Source organism: Argopecten irradians, chromosome 11 (genome assembly GCF_041381155.1).
Source record: "Argopecten irradians isolate NY chromosome 11, Ai_NY, whole genome shotgun sequence".
Lineage (NCBI taxonomy): Eukaryota > Metazoa > Mollusca > Bivalvia > Pectinida > Pectinidae > Argopecten > Argopecten irradians.
Window position 1 is genome coordinate 15,911,212 of NC_091144.1, and position 20,374 is coordinate 15,931,585.

The window sequence follows — 20,374 nt, forward strand, 5'->3', positions numbered from 1 at the left end:
TTACTAATGTATCTGGTTCAATACCAATAACCTGTTGCATCCTGAAAAACCCCATCTTCTACATATATATACATACAGTTTTTAGTAATTAAACATCATTAAAAAATATCCGTAACTACAAAATCCCACATTCAAATTTTATGTCTTATAATTATGATATGTTTATACTGGTATATATCATAAACCACACTGTATATATTATGTATTTTGCTGTATACTACATGTAGTTAAGACGAAGGGAGAGAACTCATATAGGCTATGCCTGTTATTCAGTCTTTTTTTTCAAATTCTTTTTTTGAAATAATATTTGTAGAAATTGAAAACTGTACCTGGCTGTGATGTCTGTTGGCCTGTTTCATACTTTTGTTCTTGATTTTTAGGTGGTTGTTGGCTCCTGATGAAATTCTGTTTTGATATCAAAAATCAGAATAAATCAAGGTGTCCTCACTGTGATTTAACAAAACATAACACTTATTGATAAATATTGATAATATATCGTATTTTGTATTTTTAACATGTATTAAAATGTTGAAAAATAGTGACATATTTTTAGATCGTGCAATGAAACGGACAAAAATATAAAAATAAGTTTCAATATGATTATCAGTGTATCAGAGAACTAGAGGTACCAGCAGAAACAGTGGCGGCAGTGGGTAAAGATGTCTCGACATATTACCACAAACTTTCCACCTCTTAGATAAAATTGTATAATGACGTTTTATATTGTTCTTTATATATATTTTCTCGTAATCCTTTTTCCCCAATTTAAAACTAAATTCAATTAATTGTTTCAGATACAATGCATATCGAATTATCATGTACCGATAGACTACATTAGCATTAATTTGAAATTATGATTAAAAAAAAAAATAAAAAAAGAAAAATTTGAGAAAAAACCCAAGTTCATTGTATAGCATACATAACAGAAAAGAAAGACTTTTCCGCGAGGTATGTTTGCTTTCACAGACGTCTTCTGCCGTCTGTGAAAGAAGAACTGATAAAAGATAATGTATGTTCTTTTTCATTTAGATTTTCCTTCACAACTACAATGAATCGTTTCATTGTTTTACATATAACAGTCATAATTATATATATATAGCAAACAGGACAAATGGAAAATTGTAGCAAAAAGATTAGTAAAGTAAAATAATTATATGAGTGAAATATTATAAAAGAATAAACATGCTGTGTAAAGATGAAAACTATCGATACCTGTACGACTTAAACCAACTATTGAATGAATAAAACTAATTCGATATGTTATCGAAAGTCGACTTTTGTGCAGCTGATGTATATTCTGGTGTTAAATAATTTCAAAATGAATACTGTTTTGTTGTTGTTAACGGCCCAACGACGACTTAAGTCATTTATAGCCAAAGATGAATACATGAACTTACTTCAAGCTTTACATGAAGTTACATACTACAGAGGTTCTCGGCATGTTTTGAAGACGAACAAAATTATATATGGTTCGTTTATGTGTCTTATGTCCTAATAAAAGCCAGGGGCAATTAATGATGATTGGACAGGTATAGTAAGTACAATTTCGAGAGAGCCAGGGGAATGAGAAGAAAGGTAGCGAGTTCGAATCTCATGTGGAACAGTTGCCAGGTATTATTCGCCGGACGATGGGTTTTCTCCGGGTACCCCGGCTTTCCTCACCACCCTAAACATGACATGTCCTTAAATGCCTTGTCCTTTGATATACGTTAACACAATCAAACACAATCAGGAGAAACATAATGGACTAACGTTCAGTACGAGGGAATCACTTCACATGTTATCCAAACTTACTGGTGGGTATATGTTCCAACACCTAACCACTCGGCAACCGAAGCCTTACATAATGCAAAATGTGACCAACTCTATTGATTTAATTCATAACGTCAACAATATCAACTGTGCAGATTGTAAAGAAGACAGATGAGATAAGATACCGGGAAGGGGTTACGGCAAGAGTGGCATATTTGATAAAATAAGCGACGAACAAAAGCTGTTTGCACTCTGTAACGTAAGCTACAACAGTAACATATATTTATGATACATTTCATCTCTTATTTTTTTGAGAGAAAAAGTGTCCCAATATAGCTATGCTAAGTATCATAAAATACCTTCAATTAGATTTACATTGATCGTAACTATTCTTAAACCTATAGTTTTCACCAATGCCAACATCAACCCTTCTGGATATCAGTTTAATAATAGAAAAAAAACCCCAAAAAAACCCCAAAAAAAAAAACCCCAAAAAAAACGGCAATACATTGTTTGATGTTTCATATGGTTATCAAGTTACCTGATTTGATACAATGATCGATTGAAAATGAAATGTATCTTAATCTGAATTACTTCATATAGAGATGTCTTATTTGTTTTCTTTAAAAACAGATTGATTGCAAAATCACATAAATATCGGTACTTAATAATTTTAATATCTTGCTGTTTTTAGTTTTGACAATTACACATTAGTCTAATAGTTGTTATTTGCTTTTGATGAAAGAATGAAATATTTTAGATGAGGTATAATATGATATGTGTACATTTGTACATTATAATACATATAATGATAAATATAGAAAATTTGTTCACTAATTTTTTTGTCAATTGTTTGTAAACCGAAATGTAAATAAATAAAAAAAAAGGAAACAAACGCTTACCCAAGCAAAACTAAAACTAGGTGGTTAAATATGTGGTTAAAACAAGCTAATGGTAGGAAGCATCTCCACCTGTGAATGATCGAAAGTTGATGACGTCACGCCTTTAGGATGACGCAATGCTGGTGATTTGTTCAACTCAGATTCGCGTGACTGCATTCCATACGGCTCGACTCCGAAATGTCCCGGTACCTTTGGCGTCTGTTGGTTTTTTGAACTCTTACTGAGTGAAATTCCATGAGACACTGTTGATAAATTTACTGGCTGACCTGTTCTTGTGTCAACTGGAATATACATTACATGGTTTGCCTGACCACTTGAACGTCCATCTCTTTTACTTTCACTGCCAAATGATCGGTCATTTTCTTCTGGTCGTCTTGTTTGACCTTGACCCTGTTGAATTTCACCTATATGACCAGAGAAAGATTGACCTGACCGCACGTTATTTGTTAAATGACTTTGAACTCCAGAAATGTCATTTGATTGGATCTTACTTACGTGACCTTGTCTTTCACCTCCAGAAAACATTTGAGGGGTTAAAAAAGTGTTCTGGTTACTGTTTTGACTTGTGGCCTTTGCAAACGATCCAATTGGGTACCTTTGTGAGGTTGAAACATCATCCACTGTATTAACATGACCTGTGACCTTTCCGAAGTGTCCGACAGAATGTACATGCGATTTTGGAGTATCTGTCGATATATTACTTTGACCTGTTACCTTTGCGAATGGTCCAATAGGATGCCTTTCTGAGCTTGAAATTTCCATCGATTTATTTTCCTGACCCATGGCCTTTGTGTTGTGAATTTGAAATATCTGTCGCCATGTTACTTTGACCCGTAACGTTTACGAATGGTCCAGTAAGGTGTCTTTGTGAATATGATGAGTCGGCGGTATAACTGGGTATATCTATTTGTCGATGCTGAGAAACAGGAAAATTGGGAACTCCTGGAGCCATATTTCGAACTGAATTATGGGAACGATCACGATAATCATTGTGCACGTTCATCTCTTCTGGCGGAGCAGTTAAATAGGAGTCTCTGAACTGCTGGTTTAGTTGCAAACTTCGCAGCTGAGAATTATGTGTATGTTTTAAGTCCGATTCACTTTTGGAGCGTGGTACATACTGTCTTCGGTCAAACTCACGTCCCTGTACCATCGGCAGTGGCGGGGGATGTACCATTGCTAGTGTCGTCTGATCATACATGTCGGTAGCTAGAGGTTTCTGTAAGGCATTACCGTTACATTCTGGGATAACGCTATTAGAATGTCCTTCATATCCGGACGCAGTAGTAGTGCTATTAACATTCAAAGTTTGTGGGCTAAAGTGTTGCACATTTCTTTTTTCTGACTCATGAGGTTTTTGTGTTGGCAAAGTGCCCGGTAATTTACTATAGCTAATGTGGGATCGAGATAAGTTTCCAAAAGAACCATGACTTTCTGATTCTTCGTTATTAGTCTGACCAAAATGGAAAACGCCGTCTTCTCTTTCCATTCTCGGTGACAATTGTTTACTTTGTACATTATTCCCTAGGGCCCTGGAATCCGTCAGAGGATGAGCATCGTTGTCATCGTGATATTGACCTTTGCCATGTTTACCGTATCCTCTCATCTGAGGGGAAGGTCGGCTGGTTGTGTCAGATACAGTTTGCTGATCAGGTACAAACAATGAATTTTGTTGACTAGCAGCCTTTTTCTTATGTTTGTTTCCGTTCTTTACCACTTTAGTATTATCTTTCCTTGTTATTTGATGTCCTTCGTTGGCTCTTTCATTAAAGTCTGATTCGTTATTTAAAATCTCCATGTCGGACTCCTCCGTGCTGTAGCTATCACTCAGACAATTCTTCCGTAGAATCTTTTGCCAGGGAGGCGAATTTTTATCGGGATGTTGGTTACTCTTTTGACCAATGAAATCGTTAGCATTTTGCCTGCAATATCAAATAATGAAAACATTATTTTAGCAATCATTTGATACAGCATAGTCTTTTTTGTTAAGTTCAAATTCAACCTCCTATACATTTCTGATTTAACACTGTATTTATTTATGATGAACACCAGTAAAGCCCCGGTCACACATTCACGGATAACTTTGCAGGATTAGCTACGGATACAATCCGGCATCATTCGTGGTATTCTGTAATGGTCCGCAGATTTCCGTATAGTAGCCGTTGTCTTCCGTAGTTACACTTGGAAGTATATTCAGTTCCGTGACAAACTACCGGCTACAACCGTGGTATGTCCTTACTTAACCGTTTTGGAATGTACTGAACCGTGTTACTGCCTATCACAACCGTATTAAACCGAACGTATCAAGTATATAACGGGTTGTTACGGTTAACTACGTAATATTGCGGTTCAGCTACGTAATTAATAAGGAACAATACGGTTTGATGCGGATTGTCACGACACAGCACGATATAGTTAAGTTGCTTTACGGATAGGTAAGAATCAACCAGGATTGTCAAGGATGATAACGGTAAAATTACGATAAAATACGGAATATTAGGATCTACCACGTTACCAATTCTGTGACAAGACCGACAAGTACAAATTAGCACGGTACCTAAAAGGCCTCGTACTTATAGGGCCCATGTAGTGATGTGTCATGGCGTAGATATGACCGATAAATGGTACCATTATAACACATCTATACATTGATGCGGTTAAAATGTTAAAAGTGACTGGAGGCAGAGAAAAGGAATGGCTTTTTCTGAAGACTCTTCTGTGGTATTTGTGCTTAGATTAAAGTTAAATATACATTATAATATGTACATGTCATTTATCCAAGGGCTATGAAGTACAATGTATTGTGCCGGCATTCTTATGATCCGAAACTGAAATTTGCTATTACATTACTTGGTTACAAGAGATGGTTACCACACGATGATATATGGTCTCCAGTTTGTACACATTATCATTTGGGATGCTGGTGGTGATATTCATACTTTACTGAACCCGAACAGTTGCAATATGTACATTGAAGCTAAATAGTTTGATATGAAATTAGAGTTTCCGTATTAGTTTGGTGCTCTAGATGGCAAAATCAGATGATACCTATATTAATTACAACTATAAAGCGTATCATGTACTGGTTCTAACAGCCCTTGCGAATTTCTAATTTAAGTTGTTTAATGTTGGTTCCCAATGTGGAACGATCAGACGATCAGATCGGTAACACCAGAATGGATTGAAGAAGGACTTTGAAAATAAATTATTTGGCATTGTTATAACATCCAAAATGACAAACCACTAAACTATCTTAACATTATTGGCGACGACGTATTTGGTAGGACACCTGGCTTCTGAAGTCTTTCAGAGGGATGCCGCTAACGACTTTTCTAGGGTGAAAGAGTTATAGATAAATTGATGCTTTACTTAAAATGTATATATTAACTCTGATTTCATCGTGAACGTTATTCTTTTGAAGGTATAAACTCACCCTCTTGAAGCATTATCTGTTGGTGTATAGTTCATCTGCAGCTGAAAAGACAAAATTCATTAACTTTCAGAGCTTTCTATTGTATTGGGTGATAAAATACTAAGCAAGCATTTCGTTTTATAACTACTTTTACAATAAACTATTATGTCAAAAATATGGTAAGCAAACTTCTGGCAAGCTAACCACCAAATGAGAAAAATGACCGTACCAGTCTTCACAGCAAACGAACATTTAACGATTATCTCCCGCGTGTTTACGTTCAGATATCTTTTTATTATATGCAGGTTTATTTAATTTGTGTGTGGGTGTTTTTATGGGTTTTAGGTCATAAGCTTTTTCTTGATATCAATTTTGCTATTATCTTAACGATTTGATGCCTTTGGAACTTACTTTGTTGCTTTCAAGCGATTTTATGCTTGAATCCTGTGACCTTGCTCTAGTTGTCTGACTACGATGATGTGATTGCGGAGCTTCCTGGTCGGATTCCAAGACATCGGATACATCACCAAGTGTTTGTGACCTTGACAGGTCAACTTCAGACATTGACCTAGTTTTGATTTTGTGTAACTCGCTTTCTGCCTTGTCAGCCCGATCAATCAAACCACTGATAAACTGTTCGAGTTTGCTACGGGCGACAACCTCCTTCTCAGCGGCAGAACTCAGAAACTTCTTAAGCGAATCAAGATCCCTTCAAAGAAATTATGATAAAAAGTAAAAACAATAAAGAATAAAAAAAATAATGAAACTCAGAACATAAATAATGGACGAAAATATTCAAATCCACTTTCTAACAATAATTAAATATTAGTTTTACATTAAATTTTCATTTCATATCAATTGAGTATAAGAAGTATACAGCTCATATATTTGGAAAAAATACCTCTCCTTTTCCTGTAGTTTTTGCTCTCTTTGCTGAACTTGTTCATGCAGGTCTGTCATTCTGACGTCTTGGTTGCTAGCTTTCTGCGTTAGGTTCTTAACACTTTCCAACATGGCAGCCATTTCAGCCTTGACCTTAACCAGTTCGTCTCGTGACTGCGCTAGCTCTGCTTCCTTTTCTGCTAAAACATTCTGAAAAGCAGCATCATTGCTTTCTTTGACTTTTGCCAGTTTTTGCTTTGCTAGCTCAAGTTCCTTTTCTTTACTTTGAAGTAATTCTGTGAGTGCTTGGTTACTACTATCGGCTTGTTCTGTTAGTGTTTTGGACTGCCAGATTAGTTTTTCGTGAACATTCTTCATACTCTCCAACTCCTGGAAAGCTTCCTGTAATTGGTTATCTTTGGCCTGGACGAGGTGCTGCAGTCGGGCTGTTCCTTCATTGGCCTTCTGGTAGAGACCAATACTCTCCTGGACCAAATCACCCTGCTCAATTCTACAATCAAACGATTCGAGGGTCAATGCTTATAGTATGGATGTATATTTTACTGGCATCTTCTCATTTATTCTGAAACCTATTTATTTTGTCAAGATTATTTATTTTATATTTACCTTTGTTCAGGTATTTCACACTTCAAATCGAATCAGGTAGGCATGTCAGTATATAATATTAATTATCATATTATATTTTTGAAATAATTAAGTTGTTGTTATGGTGACATATGATTACGACTTACTTGAGTTTTTCGAGCTCCTCATTAACCTGACGGAGTTGTCGTTCCTTGGTCTGTACTGTCTGCTGTAAGGTGGCGCGATCTTTGTCAGCCTGTTCTAACAAGGTATTTGTTCCCTGAACCAAACGTTCCCTCTCCTTTTCCAGGGCTTCTACACGCCCTTCCGCTGCGATTAACTCACCCTCTTTCCGGTCAAGGTCAATGCGTGCTCTGGTCCTTAGGGTATCAAGCTGCCTATTCACATCCCCTAACATGTGTTCCCGTCTTCCGAGCTCCTCCCTTAACACAGTATTTCCTGTGTTTGCCTCCGAGAATAGCTCTTCGACCTCCAGCAAGAGAGTTTCTCGTTCGCGCCTTACTTTATCAAGGTCATTATTAGCACGGCTTAGTTGACCTTCTTTTTGTCTAAGGTCATTGACAAGGTCACGGATGACCACCTGCTGGTCAAGACATCTGTTTTCTGCGGCTTCCTCTACTCCTTGTATGATGTCTTCTGCCTGATAAAGGGCCTCGGTGGCTCGCCACTCCTTGTGTCTTGATTTTAGTAGTTGGTTATTAATGTTATTAAAACTGTGTGTAAAGTTATCTCCTTTGGACGCAGGACTTCCGTTAGGATTATATCCCTTAGATTTTGGCAAAATATTTCGGTTAAGCTTATTTTTAATTTCTGTTTCTTTTGCCATTTTTACCTTCATCTCGAGACGTTTCGCCTCATCATCATAATATTTCAGCATTGATGTGTGACTTTCCTCTGCTGCCGTTGACCTCGGAGAAAATCTGCCTCCATGTTTGGTTTTCACATACTTTCCAGACGTAACTAATGGTTTCTTCTTTGCTGTCTTGTGATTGAAAACGTCATTTCGTGAGCGAGGTTTGACACATCCCATTTTAAATGAATGTTCGACGTCAAGATGTAGTTTTAGATCCCTTAAGGCCAGAAATTTTCGCTGGTTACCACATTTTGGACATCGGTACGGGATCATGTCGCTAAGGATATCAGTGTCATTAGTACTGATGCTGGATGCTAGGGAATCCGTCCGTTTTTTATTACTCTCCATGACAACGCCGTGGTAGGGCAAAGTTACGACTTCAAGGCAATATCTTTATATCTGAAAACATAGTTTGCACACGAAACAAATTATATATTAAGACATTCGGAATAGTTGCTCTTGTGTTTAATACATATTATCATACAAACATCAGTCCATGATAATTATAAATTCAGTACTCATGAACCACCGATGGATAGTGGAACTAGAAAATTCAGATGATATCTTAACTATACCCACCTATGCAGTCACATTATTATTGTGATATTACCGAAACAGTGATATTTCTTTCATACCTACGGGTGTAATACTGGCTGGTCTAGGGCAATACACTCATGCCGCCTGAGGCTGTCTTGCATATGGCTACTCATGCAATAAAGTCTCGTGACATCACGGCGTCAACAAAATTTCTATTTCCTCGGTAAATGTTTTACATTTTTTCACAAACTTGACTGGTTTTACTATAAAAGATGTTGAAAATATCATGTAATTTTTTATGTATGAAAAATTGACTTTCAGCCATGGATTTCTTCGAATTTATTTCAAAATGGTGGGATATTATTGTTGTAAAATTGAATTAAAACGTCGAGGTATGAAAGAAAAATACTCGAAATACCCTCGGGATCACAAAATGTTGCAAAACCCTCGACAAGCCTCGGGTTTTACTACATTTGTGACCCTCGGGAAGAAGATCCCTATCCTTCACATCCACATATGAAAGAGTCTTATAATCTTGACCGAAACAACTCTGATGTTACACGGTTTGTAATTGATTTTTGTCGTCAGAAATACAATGCCTTAAGAAGAGTATTGATAGCTTGATGTATGATTATCCCTGGGCAGTACCACCTGTTACCACACAAGGAACAGTCGTGTCCACAGATGTCACAAATCTATGTAGGACTTCTTTTGTCACGCCTTATTTCATGTTATTGACAATTTATAGATCTATTTTTATGGAGGCGTCTTGGGTGTAGGTTTTCAATATTTTCTTCATGTTTGAAAATAGGTTTATGTAAAGATTATGTAATTGGTTAAACAGTTAGTGATTAGAAAGTTTTCTGTGACCTTTCAATGCCTAGTACGGTTTGTCATCTTCATCTTCATGGGTGTGATATAGATGACAATGTACGAACCGTATTAGTCATCGCAACATCACACAGATTATTTACTGTTTGTGTAACATATGTTCTTATATATATATATATATATCAAATAAATATGCTATACCAAAACTACCAGGATAAGGTGCTCTATTTCTATAATAGCACCAAGTACAAGCAAAACAATGCTATAATCTTTTCACTTTTCAAAGATACTGAATCTGTTGTCAATGGTATCTTAAAACTTTAAAGAAATTATTTAATATTTCTTCAATCAGATGTGAATCATAAGTTTCATAATATAAAATCAATATTATAACAATATAATATAATGTAATATGAGGATGATTACAATTTTAATTTTTATTTTATTTTGTATCAATTTTCAAATGTCTAAACGGATAAATGTCCATTATTTTTACGTAAAAGATAATAATGACGACTTACTAATATATGACGTCACACGATTGGCAAACAGGGCTACCGTGGTCGCCGGGAACACAGTGTAAACTTAGCATAACCTGATTTCGCCACTCTTATATACATTTCTACAAATAGAAATTGAAAGTTTTGTCTATATTTCCATAAATACTAGTTATGTGATCAATACAATTATCTTACACGAGTGCATAGGTAATTTGAAATTTATTAAACTAGTTGAATAATTTCATATGCTTCGCGCATAACGGCTTATTGCATATCGAATTATTGTTTTCGTTTTATACATTCCATATAACATTACCACTCTTGTAAGATTCTCTGTTTCTATATACCAAACTATAGGTATAACTTTACCTACCAAGGGAGGATCCTCATTCTATATATAGAACTAGGCACTACCTTACCTTATTCCTGACTTGAAACTGTCCTGGTTAGACCATCACCAAGAGACTGACACATCACTGACTACAGACGCTGTACACTGACTACCTGAGGTGGATTCGATTTGAAGTGTGAAATACCTGGACAGATGTTCCGTTTGTGACTTCTGAGGATAAGATGTTACAGCCGCTGAGTTAGTCATCACCACTCACTGGGATCGTTACAGCATCAGAGATAGTTCTGTGAGCAGGTAGGCTACTATAGTTTCTTCACTGAGTGGGAGATCATAATTCGGGAGTTATTTTTAGATTCCAGAAAACATATAGGTGTACATACCTCTAAATACAGATTACCAAGCTCTACAAACACAATTTTGTACATCCTCTCACACTGCTTACATGGTTACGTGTAAGCACGGAAATCAATTACTTCAATCATTATAACATAAGTTGTTATGTGAATTAATATTGTCGTGATGTAGAGCGCGTTGTGACCATTGTGCTACATCTGATACTTATTAGACTGGCCCTCGGCCGTTTCATGTCTTGTTTCGAAAGTAACAAAATAGTCTGGTATCGGATATATCAACTTTCTTAATACATATGTAAAAGAGCGAGTCCAACACGGTAGTTCCTTCCAGTAAGCTGATTTTTTAATCAGATAGTTGTTGACATGTTTCGACTCGAAGGGAGCCGTCCTCAGAACCTCAGGCTCACTGGAAGGAACTACCGTGTTGGACTCGCTCTTTTACATATTTACCTGGATTATAAGCGAGGCCTCTGTATTCTTTTGGATCCATCAAGAGTTTCTACATTTTCCATATCCCAGGACGTTGCGCCTCCACCCCTCGTAATGATTATTTCTAAATACATGTACATATAAGTATTTTACAAGGATTAACTACGACCTTGGTATAATTAGGAACTGCTAACCCAAAATAATACATTAATAGAATACGTAACAATGATGTACAACGGTTACAAGGATACATCTAATTCACAAATTATAAAAAAACACATAAAATGAAAAATTTAATGTTTCTCAAATGTTCAAATTGAATACTTTTCGATGTTCTACATACGTGTTGACTATCTACTTTGTTATATCGACATTTATGAAATTGATACAGAGCGATGTTTAATAACATGATATAAGACAGAACAGATAGATAGTACACCAAACGCCAAATGTGAACTGGGTACATACAAAGGTAGAGTGCAGAATATCGACTTATCCAACGTTCATTACAAGAGATAAATTCGGCGTATAATTATGTCCACTTCACGTATCCACTGAATACTGTTTTTGTAAACCATGTGGACATTTCCAATTCTGGGTAGCCATCCCGACCAGTATCTGTCAAATATAACATTCTGATGGAGTATATCTAGAGAAGGCGGATGAATGATTTATAAGATATCTGATATAATGAGTTATGTATCCTTCATATAGTACACGAACCTGTACAGTGTATTTTTTTTCTTGACAGACAGCGTTGTTATCAGGCAGCAGTTCAGTATATTGTGGTACGATACCGCAGTTTTAACTCGAGTATTTTATTTGAGTGCCTGCAGGAAGGCCCCGCTACGGTCGATGAGATGCTGTGTTTACAATGTATTTCATTGAAGATCGATCTTATAACTACGAGCTCGCTAAATTAGTTCAGTTTTGTTTAATGAACCTGATACTATTATACCCGCCTTTAGTTTAAGTAATAAAAAATAAGAAAAGAAATAACATTAGTAGCTGTATTAAGTGTTTTTTTATTTGTTAATTTAGAACTGTGGTATTCGATACAAAACAACAGTATGTGTGTTACCGATATGATGCATCAATTTACGAGAATAAAAGTATTCACACTGGTATTCATCATTATACAAAGCTTTCGATATCGTGGCAGAATAAACCCAGAACGTCATATTTTACAATACCTCGGGTCCGATAAAATAGGAGAGAAACTTTTCATTTCAATCTATCTATTACTTTCTCTTTCTTGCGTTTTAAATTGTCTTGCTATTGTTCAGAAGAAATATGTGTCCATAGTCAGATGGATTAACAGATTCCTCCGCCTGGATGCCTTGAGGTAGCCTTTGTGTTCTGTCCCCTGACCGAGACACACCATAGTCTATAAAAGTGGTTGCTTCTGCTCCTGTTTAGCGCTCAACATAAAAGGGAGTGGGACGACTGCGTTGTCAGTATAATGTGACCGGGTTTGTGTGCTTGTCTGGTGGTTTTGACAGTCCGATAGTGGGATACCACTATAAAAAGGGCAAGACACTATTAGAAGAAGACACAACAAAAATATATCGTAATAACCCACAACATACAAACACCTTTACATACGCCGTCCTAAATGACCTTGACAATTAATGGGACGTTAAACGTAATCAGCTATCCAGCCAATCAAACTCCGCTTAAGTTCTAACAGTCCCATTCAACATATACAATATCCTATCGTACTGATATGTGTTAGTTTGTTTACTTTCCTAAACCAGGTGCGTACATAAATAATTCATTCCGTGATTCCATGCTAATAGACAAAGAGACTCACTGATAAACCTAGATGTACCCTAATCATATCAGTTCATAGATTGCAGACATAGCTGTCAATGAAACACTCCATGTCTATATTGATGTGTTCATATTCTACAGTTGTTGATTCGTGAAATATTCTCGGAAATGTGACGGGGTTGTAAATTGTATAAGATATTTCCCTCTTATAAAAGAATAGTATAATGCTATCCGTATGCCTTACATGACATATTGGCATAACATGGAGGCAAATACATGCATTATTACGCTAAAATATCAACTACGACCAGAATGATACAGCAAAGAAAACTTTAAAAAGTCAATCTTTAGTGTTTGTAACGAGCATTGTTATTCGCATAAACATTTAAAACTAGGACGATTTGTAATGCAGTGAAATAACTATGCAGAAATGAAACATTAACGATTGTTAAAGGTTTACTTACTGTGTTTCCATTGTCTTGTTCGTATGTCGAGAGGTCTATCAATGGTTTATGAGAAAGTGTGGAGTGGTTATTTTGGAGTATTATTTACCAACAATGACGATTGAATTATACTATAGTAGTTACAGATTGGAAGTAAATAAAGAAGAAAATACAGCAAGCTGGCTTTGTTATAACTTTAAAGGGAGATGTTCTGAATACATACATTAAATGGTCTTACTACAAGTCTTTATAAATTGACATTATCTTTATTGCTACATGGCTTCGACGTCATATGATATGTATATACGTACTTGCATTTTGTCGAAGAACAATTTCAATATACATACTATGTATTATTATCGATATTGTACATGTACTGAAAAGTTCCGAAAACAGGAATTGTGATTAAATAAAATGCATACATACTTTAAAATAAATGTTTGATTTACTTCCTTTCATTCAAGAAACGCAAATCAGACTTACCATATCATATCAGTTTGTTTTGATAGTAAAGTCGAAAATATTTTGTGGTAGAATTTATTAAAACTATGTAATTAAATGCATATGTTTAGTTCAGTTCTTTATTACTTTGAACCATTCAAGTAATACCTTCACTTACTAAACACAAGTTGTCTCTTGCATGATGTCGTTGCTATCTACTATCGCTGTCACACCAAAAGGCGTGCTGTCGAGATGAGCTTGAATAGATCGAGGACTTAATTAGATCATTGAAAGTTAAAAAAATCACAAGAACCATAGAGATGTCTATAATTTTTTTATTGTTCCAGAAGTCATGTGTCTCCGTGCACATAGATATAGTTCGCTTTAAAACTCGTTGACATTATCATGTAAGGGTTTTGTTAGGTACTTCTCCCGTACTACCTGCCAAATAATCCCCCAGGATGGTGATGATGGTTACCAGAAACTGACCCATCAGGTGGAGCGTGGTGTTGCGTACCGGCCGGAGGATGCTGGCCTCTTGGACATGCGCAAACGTAGCCGTATGTAGGAAGAGCTGTAAATACACAAATATTTATCTATTAGATATGGTAATCTTTAAAATATAGTGAAAATACTATTGAGCGTGAAAACGCTGCGGAAATTTTGTTGGCCATAAAAAGAGAAATTATGAAGTTGCTTTATAGTACACGCTGTTGGAATGGTACCCGGATGTTAAACTTACCCGAGGTGCCGTTGCAAATACCGTGTTGTGTGCGCACGTGATTGATGTGAGTTGTCTTTCCTTTATAACAGCCGAGATAGTAAGGAAACTCAGTGTTAGCATGATATCTGTAATCTCCATTCACCATGCGGCCGTGACATTCATCAAGATCTTTGTTAGTGACGTCACGTCCGAGATCTGACGCCATTGGTCCGTAGATTGGATATCCGTCGAAGGCAACGCCGAGGAGTTCGTCCGCCTATATATCGAAAAGCAGATAATGTTCAATATTTGGTAATAAAATTATGTTAAAGATGGCTGATATTATGTAACCGTATTTCCTTTATTGTGTCAAGCGAACACTATTTTGAAGATATATATTGTTTTCATGAATCTGTGGGGTAGAAAAGAATGGTATACAGTTTCCTGCGAGGTTTACGTTTGTTAAAGAATACACAAACACTCATTCTCCTCGTCCGACAATATACAAATGCAGTACATTTATAACAAGCAAATATTAAACCAGTGTTGGACATATAACCCCAAGCCATTTACCCAACTCATTTGACATTTTTTTATTTTGTATTCATAGTCAAGTTTACCTTCTTTGTCTCATTTGACAGGTAAACCACATTGAACTGTTGCCCATATATTCATTTGACTTGTAAACGTTTTTTGAATTGTAAACCTCATATGACTTGTAAACTTGACAATTTGATTTTATTTGAGATGTACTTCCTTCTATTTGAACTATAACCGGTATATGACTTCTGACCCCTCACCTCTCCAGTGTATAACCAGCTCCCTGGAATCTTGTGGTAGTGGTATATTCCATGATTATCAGTGTGTCCCCCGTAGTGGTCAAATCGTTCCCGTCCTGGACCTTCTACTGCATTCTCTCCATCAGCATCCAAAGGATCGTAGATCATCGATCCTATGAACAGAAATTCACGTTTTGAAAAAATACAGTAAGTATTTTCAGTTGGTATCTCAAAATCAAATTCGATTATATACACGATATACGTGCTCATATAGCTGACTAATCACTTGGCATCACAATTATGATATCACTGATATCCAATTTTGTTGTCATTACTTAACACATCTTTTCTCAATTATGCTTCGCTTTTTCCAATGCATTAGACACCACGAACATTTACAAACATGTAGTATGCATTGTACCTGTTAGAGCCATTCCGATTGGTCCATATACATGTACAAAATGTATAAGCACCTACAATAGCTGTCATAGTCATTTGGATTGGTCCTTATATAAACTATGTAAACATCAAGTATAGAGTACTTGTTAAATTAATTCCGATTATACAATACATATATAGCTGGTATAATTGTTATACATGTAGTCTGGTTTTATTTGGTGTTATTTGTTTAACGTTTTATTAACAGTCAATGTCATTTAAGGACGTGTCAGTTTTGTTGGTAGAGGAAAATCGGAGTACCAGGAGAAAAACCACCAATCAGTGGTCAGGACCTGGCAATTGCCTCATATGGAATTCAAGCTGGCAACCCAGAAGTGGAGAGCTTGTGGTAACATGTCAGAATATCCTAATCGCTCGGCAACCGCGACCCCTGCTGTTATAGCCATTCCCATATTTCTAGATGTAGAAAACCTGTGCAATGTAACAGTCATTCCGATTGGTCTATATCTATAATCAAGAATACCTGTAATAGTCATTCCGATTGGTCCCATAGCTAAACATCCAGTGCTATGGGCAAATGTTGGGTCTTTAGGTAGTGTGTAGACGTCGCTGCGAGTTTCGGGATGGTTCGGGTTCACCCGCTCAAATGGATGGTCAGGGAGACCATTCGACGTCAACGTGATTCTGAAGATAAGGAATGCTTGATAGGGTTTTAGTCGGTCTTATTAACGTAGCAGGGTTTTAATAAATGCTTGTTTTATTTTAACTTTGGATCGTATGCGTATGATATAGCGCGCAGCGCGTGCGATGTTGTTACTGTGTGTTCGTCTATAGATATTGTTATATATATAATTAGCTTGTGGTATATACGTTTGTCTGTATAGTCAAGTCTGTCACGTGTTCGTTATGTATATTTCTATGTCACGTGATATACATGTACTTAGGTATGGGATATGATTTGATGTCTCGTTTTGGGTTGTATGCTTTGTCTTTGACGTTTTGCCGCCATTTTGGCATATAGACACTAGGCTTTTGACATCGACGGCGACGGACGTACTATAGTCCACACAGTGCGTATATACTATACTTTTTGTATAACAGAGACTCGTCTAATATTTTAATATATATACACTTCACCTATAATGCAAGGCTGCAAGCTTGAGGTATATATAGTGCACTTGACCCATTGTTGGGGTAGGTAAATGTTTAACGTATATACATGTACGTAATTGCCATGAAACTCTTTTAGTACGTATATCATATACATGTTGTTCCATTATATTATAAATGTAAAGCAAATTGTATTTATTATAGGTTTTAGTGAGATACAATGTATATGAAGTATAGATCATTTCATAGAGATCGTATAGTGTGAGTTGTTGTCACGGTAAAGTCTATAAGTATCTATGTAACGTTTGGTAGATTCTATATGCATTTTCCATGTTAAGTTATCTTATATGTTATTATTAAGTGTAGGGTAAAGTTGAACATGTAACCTTGGATGCAATGATTATGTGTGTGAATAAAAGAGATTGAAAGACAAAAAACCCGACTTTGTTACATTAATGAAGACTGATGCAGCAGTTATACATAGAAAACGCAGCAGCTACCTGAGACACAAAGCATTAATATTGCCAAGTCATAGAAAAGAGGAAAGCAAGCATGAGGTAAATAATAATTGAGAAAATAAGAAGAGCGGAGATATACAAGGGGATGTTAAGGAAAAATCTTTCATATGGGCGGTTTTTTTCTTTCTTTTCAGAATTAGTTCGGAAAATAAAATATATTTTTACAGCACACATGCGATATCTTTACTGCATTCAGTTATATAATACTTTGGCCCAGGCCATTACCCGTCATGCAAGTCAATGCTACATACATGAAAATTGCGTGATATCTTTTCAATGTAAATCCCGTTGTTTGTATCTTTTAACGTAAACCAAGCATAGTTTCTAAGGGGGTTGGTGTAAAATGTACTGAGACAATAGTAATTTTGTTGACGCCGTGACGTCACGAGGCTTTATTGCAGGGGTAGCCATGCTATACAGCTACAAATGTACAGGCGACATGGGTGTATTGCCCGAGACCAGTTAGTATTACACCCGTAGGTATGAAAGAAAATATAAAACTTGACCTAGATATAGAAACGTCTATTCATAAAACCAGTAGCCTAGTTGTTTTTTTTATATACTAATTGAAACATTTATAAAAATGAACAAAATATACAACTCAATGAAAAGATTTGAAGAGCAAATTGTATGCGGCAATAAAGTGGTTTAATGGAACCGAGTACTTACGTGCCATCCCCGTTGTCCTTGTAGCTCACAGTACCTCCATATTGTCCACTGTTATGAAACTTCTTAGCTTCGTGTACATTTAGCGCACAGGCCCCACAAACAAGTAAAGTAAGAGCCAAGACCAGCTTCATGATGGAATCTGAAACGTGATAAGTTATTACGTGTCACTCCAAATGATGAAATATTTTACTAAATGGAAAAAGCAATACCACATGTCGAAGTTCACTCAGAACCTATTTCTTTGCCAGGCAGGGATTGGTCGACATGGGGCTTAAAGATTAAAAGATTTTCAATGTTTTGACTCGTAAACAACTATCCCATTACCCTATATATGTGTTCTAATACAAGTAATAATTGAAGTATAATTAAAACAAGACATGATAGACGTATCACGTATATAGACAGTGGATGTCTTTTGCCTATATGCCTGCACAAATTTATGCAATTTCGTTTCAAAATTGTCAAAAGGTGCTAAGATTCAAGCATGATAGAATGGCATTGCGTTGTGTAATTACCAGATCAAATTAATTCATGTATTGGTTATTTCATTGTCATATATCATTATCCATGTATATATTAAGCATAAAAATCATGTTGTAATTAAATGTGATATATATGCCATATCATTATATTAATAAACCTATGTGACAACATACCTGTAGTGGAAACCCGTCAGTCAGTCCTATCTTACAACGTATAAGGTTTGCGATCGAATTATATACTGTTGGTAACATTCCTGTATCGAGAAGATTCCAAGGTAAACTATGGAATTTACAAAAACAAGGCTGGTCATTATCATCAAATTAGATAACAATGTCAAAATAGCATTATAAACCACATTATACAGATTATATAATTATGTCATTACATAATCATATGCTCAGCTTAACGCTATTGCGGCCAAGCTAGCTGCATCATGTCACCATTCCAATTTTCGTGAACATAGACGAATGTAATTGATAATGCAATAACTGTGTGATGACGTTTGACATAAAGTTATTCGTTCATCATGGACATAAGTCAGTATTGGTTGTTAAAGTAATTAAAACATTTCAACAATACAGATGATTAAAGATGCTCCACCGCTGACAAATGGTATTTTTTCACTATAAAAAAGTTTGAGATTCTAATTTTTACTTCAAGTTAAAAATATTAAAAATAATTAATTGCATCCCGAAAAAATTCCGTGGCATTATATCTTATATGGAATGAAGTACTGATTGCGCATGCACCAAAGGCAAAATAAGTAATTTTACATTTTTTTGTGTTAATTAGACATATGTCCACACGATTAAACACAAATTATCGTTCAAATGATGAATATCATTTATGCGGTGGAGTATCTTTGAATTAAATTCGATGAAATTTCAAATTAATACTACGACCGTAGAGTCGTTAATTTCCACTTAGACATTTTCGTGCTTGAATCGCTAGACACTGCTATGGTTGCAAACATTCAAAACGCGAAATATAGAAAAAATAATGACGGTCAAAATGGCAAAATTTTTAAATTGTAAAATTGTATGTCCTCATTTTAAGTTAAATTCGCGGCAATTAAGTGGCTTTAAGGTATATGGTCAGCATGTTCTGAAAAAGTAAGAAAGGTAATTATACATGCAGACATACATGTTTATGTTAACATTTTGCTTTGTAAGAATGGATACACGTTTGATATTAACTGATGCTTTCACATACTATTACTCAGGTCAATTTGACATGGAAAAATCTTTGAAATCTGAAATTGACCTGAAACTGTTATCTTTAGCAATTTTCCTGAAATTGACCTGAACAAGTCTTCATGTAAAATTGACCTATATTTGCCTGTAGACAATATGTCTGTGTAGCTCATTGTACCATTATGTATTGGCGACTAAAATCTGGGACGATAACATGTGTTATAAGAGTGACAGATCCGTGGGCTGATATAATTCTGTTAATGAATGATTCGGTCGCTTGGAGATTCTTGCGTTTAAAACACTAGAGTACCATGCCTGGAACAAGACTACTCGACCGAGTTTGGTAAAATAAAAATACCCACTAGTACTCTTATCAAAATATATAACATACATAAAACATTTCTTTAATGACACCGCCACGATGAACGTAAAAACTACATACCCCTCACAAAAC

The 20,374-nt window shown here is 35.8% G+C and overlaps 2 protein-coding genes across 2 annotated transcripts in view; both read right to left on the minus strand.

The window, feature by feature from the left end:
- LOC138334429 (serine-rich adhesin for platelets-like) overlaps window positions 1-10,832 on the minus strand; it is a 34,011-nt gene extending 23,179 nt beyond the window's left edge. The window contains exons 1-9 of the mRNA XM_069283094.1: window positions 10,695-10,832; window positions 10,297-10,397; window positions 7,701-8,806; window positions 6,968-7,459; window positions 6,478-6,775; window positions 6,088-6,128; window positions 3,616-4,576; window positions 2,724-3,440; window positions 330-405 (exon numbers count right to left, since the gene is read on the minus strand). Coding sequence (XP_069139195.1) covers window positions 330-405; window positions 2,724-3,440; window positions 3,616-4,576; window positions 6,088-6,128; window positions 6,478-6,775; window positions 6,968-7,459; window positions 7,701-8,755 — 3,640 coding nt within the window. The 5' untranslated portion in view covers window positions 8,756-8,806; window positions 10,297-10,397; window positions 10,695-10,832. The remainder of the gene's footprint in view (window positions 1-329; window positions 406-2,723; window positions 3,441-3,615; window positions 4,577-6,087; window positions 6,129-6,477; window positions 6,776-6,967; window positions 7,460-7,700; window positions 8,807-10,296; window positions 10,398-10,694) is intronic.
- Window positions 10,833-14,383: 3,551 nt separating this feature from the next.
- On the minus strand, window positions 14,384-19,007 carry LOC138334850 (uncharacterized). Its single transcript, XM_069283624.1, has 6 exons — window positions 18,901-19,007; window positions 18,245-18,383; window positions 16,471-16,631; window positions 15,570-15,721; window positions 14,809-15,046; window positions 14,384-14,640 (listed from the first exon to the last, which is right to left on the minus strand). The coding sequence occupies exons 2-6, from the start codon at window positions 18,373-18,375 to the stop codon at window positions 14,504-14,506; spliced, it is 819 nt and encodes a 272-aa protein (XP_069139725.1). The 5' UTR covers window positions 18,376-18,383; window positions 18,901-19,007; the 3' UTR covers window positions 14,384-14,503.
- Between the last annotated feature and the right edge of the window lie 1,367 nt (window positions 19,008-20,374).